Source organism: Chondrus crispus, genomic scaffold (genome assembly GCF_000350225.1).
Source record: "Chondrus crispus Stackhouse genomic scaffold, scaffold_246, whole genome shotgun sequence".
Lineage (NCBI taxonomy): Eukaryota > Rhodophyta > Florideophyceae > Gigartinales > Gigartinaceae > Chondrus > Chondrus crispus.
The window spans coordinates 145,461-149,966 of NW_005179132.1; the positions used below are offsets into that span (position 1 = coordinate 145,461).

Below are 4,506 nucleotides of genomic sequence, written 5' to 3' on the forward strand. Positions count from 1 at the left end.
GAAGGGGGGGGGGTGCGTAGCTGGCCTCCTCTGCGATGCGTGGAATGGCAGGTGGATGCAGATGCATCCAATGGACACGTGCCACGTGGGCAGGGAGTGCTTGTATTGAGTGCAGTACACGTGTAAGATGTGTAGCGAAAGGAGGTACTGTACGAGGAGAGAAATTGAAAGCAGAGAAGTGGAAAGCAATTGGTGTCCGGAAGAAGGAATTGCAGGTCACAGAAACACGGTGAGCCGGTGTCCAATTGTGCCGTGTAAAATGGTCTTTGTTGTCCCTGACCCATGGGGCAGTGTCGGGCGGTGTCGGGCGGTGTCGGAACAGGAATGGCCCCCGTTTGGCTACAACAGCAAAGCGAGGCTCAAAAATCATCGCTCCCTATCTTACCTCTCGCAACTGCCCCGTGCGTATCCCATTCGCCCACACCGCAGAGTCAACGCCCTTCCGCCCGCCATCGCGGCATGACCCTCAATCCCCATGCCCTTTCCCTAACGCTCCCCGATCCGTCGGTTCCCTTCGCCGCCCCACCCCCCCGCCCACACGCTCTAACCGCGCCCCCCAAACCATGTCCGAGCTCGGCCTCACCCCGGTCCCGGAGCACGAGCCCATGCTCAAGGGTCTGCGCGCCCACTTCCTGCAGCTCGTCACGGACGCCACCAAGACCAACGAGAGGATCCACCGCTTCCCCGGCACCATGCCTCTCACCCTGTCCAGGAGGCATCTGCAGATGATCGCCACGGCCGACTACGTCGTCCTGGAAAAGTCCGACGGCTCGCGCTACATGCTTCTCGCCGTCACCGACTTTGTCTGTCTCATCGACAGGCAGATGCGCTTCTACGTCATCGATCCGAACCCGTCCATCATGTCTAAGGGCTTCGCCTCGCCGCAGGACAACACCTGTCTGGACGGCGAGCTCACGTACAACATCATGACCCAGCAGTGGGAGTATCTCATTTATGACGCTATCGCCGTCGATGGAGACCTCAACGTTGCCCAGACAGGTTTTAGGCAACGCATGCAGGCGGCCGAGGTCTTCATCGCCGGACCCAGGTGCTGGGCCCCGTTTTGCTCAGGCCTCCTGAGGCTCAGGATTAAGGATTACTACGAGAAACGCAACATTCGAAAGCTGTTTGCAAACATTCGACGCGATCCGAAGGGCCACTATTTGTATATCAACAACGATCGTCGCGATGGCGTCATTTGTAATGAGAATGACGGCGTCATCCTGTCCCCTGTCGGCATGCCGTACCAGGTCCGCAACTGCCCGGCCTTGCTCAAGTGGAAGCCTCCGCATCTCAACTCGATAGATTTCACTTTGCAGCTCGAGAAAACCCTCGACCCACGACACAACCAGCCCTCCGTCAAGTGCCATATTGCCTACAAGGGCGAGCGCAGCATTGTCAGGATGCGGGAGATCTACTTTCCGTCCAAACTGCGCCGCCAGTTTGCGGCCAACTTTGACAAGTTTAACAACAGCATCGTCGAGCTTGCGTATGACCGCATGGCCGGTGAGTGGAAGTATATCCGGCAGCGAGAAGATAAGGCGATACCCAATTTTTCCACCACTGTCATCGACACGATGGAGACGATTGCCGAAAACATGGAGAGAGGAGAACTGGTTGTTCATCTCGAGAAGACTTCAAGATCACCCCCGCAAAGCGAGCTCGAGCTCATCCAGGCTGTCGCCAAAAACGTGGAAGTGTGTACATACCGAAACGACCTTTTCGATGATGAAAACCACGACTATTTGGTGGCTACGCCTATTTCGCTGGTCAGGCCTCCGCAGATCACGCCGCAGCCGCGAAGGTTAGGAGGGAACAGAAGGCCGAATGAGGGGAGGAGACCTAGACCTCACATGCCGAACGGGAACCCCCCGGCTGCTGGCTCAGCCGAGGGACGGGCTGGAAGGGATGCCTTTGAATACTCTGATGATGTATAACTTATATTGTATAGACACGATGCAGGACATGGAGCCCTGCGACATGACCGGTCTACGATGTACTGTACAGTGTACTTCCATTTCCTCGTAGAGACGTTAGGCGTACTACCTCACGTGCCTACCCATAGACGTACTGTGTGTATATATATGTTTATACGTCATGTCTGTCCTACTGAACCCTGCGCTTTTGTCCGGGCATAAACTTTACCTCTAAAACCTCATATCCAATAAGGTTGTCCGTAAAGTTACGAGAACGCGTGTATTGGCGGCGAGTTTGCTCGGATTTTCTAAAGGCAACATTTTCAGACAACGCGTTTGGCAAAACTAACATCATACCGAAAACTGCGGCATGTGAGTTTTCCACGAGTTTCACATCCGCCTGATCACAGCAGTGCCGGATCGACCCGTCTTGAAGGAAAACGAGGTGGGTTTTCCGTTCTTTTCATCAACACAAACGAGTCTCAGACTGCACGGGTCGTATCGATATGCGTCATGGACGCCCCTATCGCTTCATCTGCGCAGAGTCCATCAACAGATCAAAACGCGACAGGATCTGCCACAGATGCCGCCGAAGCAACTGCGAAAGATAGACAAGTACAGTAGAAGCTTCTAAAAACCGGTCCTCTCCGAACGGCCCCCCCTCAGCCTGTCAAGAAGACGAAACACAACGCCCTTTCGACTGAGAACGTTTCTATCCTTGTGGCGAGCTACAATATTCGCTTCAGCGAGTATTCGCGCAGGTGCACGTGATCCGTCGGGCGGCACAACGGTGTACCAGACTTGCGCTTGCTGCGGGCAGGCACCCTGCTGGTGGTCAGTCCGCAAAACCTGTGGAGGAATTTTCTACTCGGGTTTACTACGGGAAGTACTTTCCGTCAAGCGATTTTGTGCGCAAATGAAAAAAAAAAAAAAAAAAAAAAAAACAGCGCGTTATTTTACGGACAACCTTAATGCTTTGAAGTTTTCTAGCGTAGGAAGAGCACTTGCAACTACTTGACGCAGCGACCAGTTATTTTGCGCGCGGAACAAAACACAAGCCCATCAAAGGCGGCTCGCTAGTCGTAATCTAAAACCGCGCGACTCTGTCGTTTAGTGAGACAAAAAAAGTTATCAGGGGGCAATTCGTCCGCGATACCTCGGATACAAGCAAGCGTCTCGAATGTGATGGATGTTAAGTAGTGCGCAAATAAACCTCTCTAGACCCAAGCCGTACCCGCCGTGCGGGCACGAGCCGTACTTTCTCTGGTCGGTGAACCAGTAGTACGGTTCCGGGTCCATGTTCTCCTTCTTGTAAGCCTCGAGCAGCTCGTCTGCCTTCCACATGCGCATGCTGCCGCCGACAACTTCGCCGACGCCCGGCAGAAGCAGGTCGACCGACTCGGTCAGGCGGGTGTCGTCGGGGCACTTCTGCATGTAGAAGCTCTTGAGCGAGGCCGGGAACTTGATGAGCAGGATGGGTTTGTTGATCTTGTCGGTCATCTCGCGCTCCGGCTTTTCGGGAATGTCGTCGCCGAACTCAAAGTGCGTCTTCGTCTCCGGGTCCTTGTAGATGTTGTGCTCGCGGCAATACGCCACGGCCTCCTCATACGTCATGCGCATGAACGGGCGCTCGAGCTTCGGCATGGGCTTGCCGCCACTCGCGCGCAGGAACGTGTCCATGTCGTCCTTCATCTTGTCGGCGACGCGGTCGATGACGCCACAGACCAGGCCCTCGATCGACTGCAGCAGGTCCTCAAAGGTGATGAACGGGCGCTCGGCCTCGATGTGATGAAATTCTGAGAGGTGGCGGCGCGTCTGGCTCTTCTCCGCGCGATAGCTCGGCAGGATGCAGAAGCAGTCGTTGACGGCGGCGATGCCCGTCTCCAAGTACAGCTGTGAGCTCTGCGTGAGGTAGCCCTCCTCGCCAAAGTAGTCAAAGGCGAAGAGCGTGGACCCGCCCTCGCACTGCGTGTTGACTAGCGTGGGCGGGGTGAGCTCGACGTAATGCTCGGCGAAAAAGTGCTCCCGAAAACACTGGGTAATGATAGACCTCATGCGCAGAATGGACGAGGCCTTCGACCCCCGCAGGACGAGATGCCTCTGGTTGAGCAGGATGTCCACGTTACTATCCTTCGTAAAGAGCATATCAATGTCCGACGAGGTGGCACCCACGAGCTGCCAGTAATCGACTTGCAGTTCAAAGCCGGGCCACGTGCCCTTGGCACGGCCATTGTCATCCTTTGTCCATACGCCATAAACGGCAATGGAGGCCTCTCTGCCGAGGGTAGCGGCGTCGTAGGTCCTGCACAAGTCGCCGGTGAGGACGACCTGTGCGAAGCCGGTGCCGTCTCGGAGGTCGATGAACCAGAGCTTCTTGCCGTCCGTGCGGAGGTGGTGGACCCATCCGCAGACCTTGACGCGGGCCCCGATGCAGCGGGGCAGGTCGCGGATCTTGGCCGGGCGCGCGGGCGGCAGCGACGGGTCCTCGGCGATGACGACTGCGCGCGCGCGCTCCAGGCGGGCGGCGTTCTCCGCGGCCGCGCGCGCGGCAGCCTCCGCCTCCTTCTCCGACTTGAGCGCGGCCTTCTTC

At 56.6% G+C, this 4,506-nt stretch overlaps 3 protein-coding genes across 3 annotated transcripts in view; 1 reads left to right on the plus strand and 2 right to left on the minus strand.

Moving 5' to 3' along the window:
* Window positions 1-284, minus strand: part of CHC_T00004764001 (hypothetical protein) — a 1,880-nt gene extending 1,596 nt beyond the window's left edge. Inside the window, exon 1 of the mRNA XM_005716282.1 lies at window positions 1-284. This exon is cut by the window's left edge and continues 1,558 nt beyond it. Within this exon, the coding sequence (XP_005716339.1) occupies window positions 1-284 (284 nt within the window).
* A 576-nt stretch (window positions 285-860) lies between these two features.
* CHC_T00004765001 (hypothetical protein) lies at window positions 861-1,937 on the plus strand. The gene has a single exon (XM_005716283.1). It carries the CDS (start codon window positions 861-863, stop codon window positions 1,935-1,937), a length of 1,077 nt encoding a protein of 358 aa, XP_005716340.1.
* A 1,110-nt stretch (window positions 1,938-3,047) lies between these two features.
* On the minus strand, window positions 3,048-4,505 carry CHC_T00008849001 (asparaginyl-tRNA synthetase; the record flags this gene model as incomplete). The annotated part of the gene is made up of 1 exon (XM_005716284.1): window positions 3,048-4,505. A coding segment is annotated over one exon (1,458 nt), but the record flags the coding sequence as incomplete, so codon positions are not given.
* Between the last annotated feature and the right edge of the window lies 1 nt (window position 4,506).

Excerpts from the sequence above, each read along its gene's own strand:
- CHC_T00004765001 (XM_005716283.1), top strand. The coding sequence starts at position 861 with ATGTCTAAGGGCTTCGCCTCGCCGCAGGACAACACCTGTCTGGACGGC.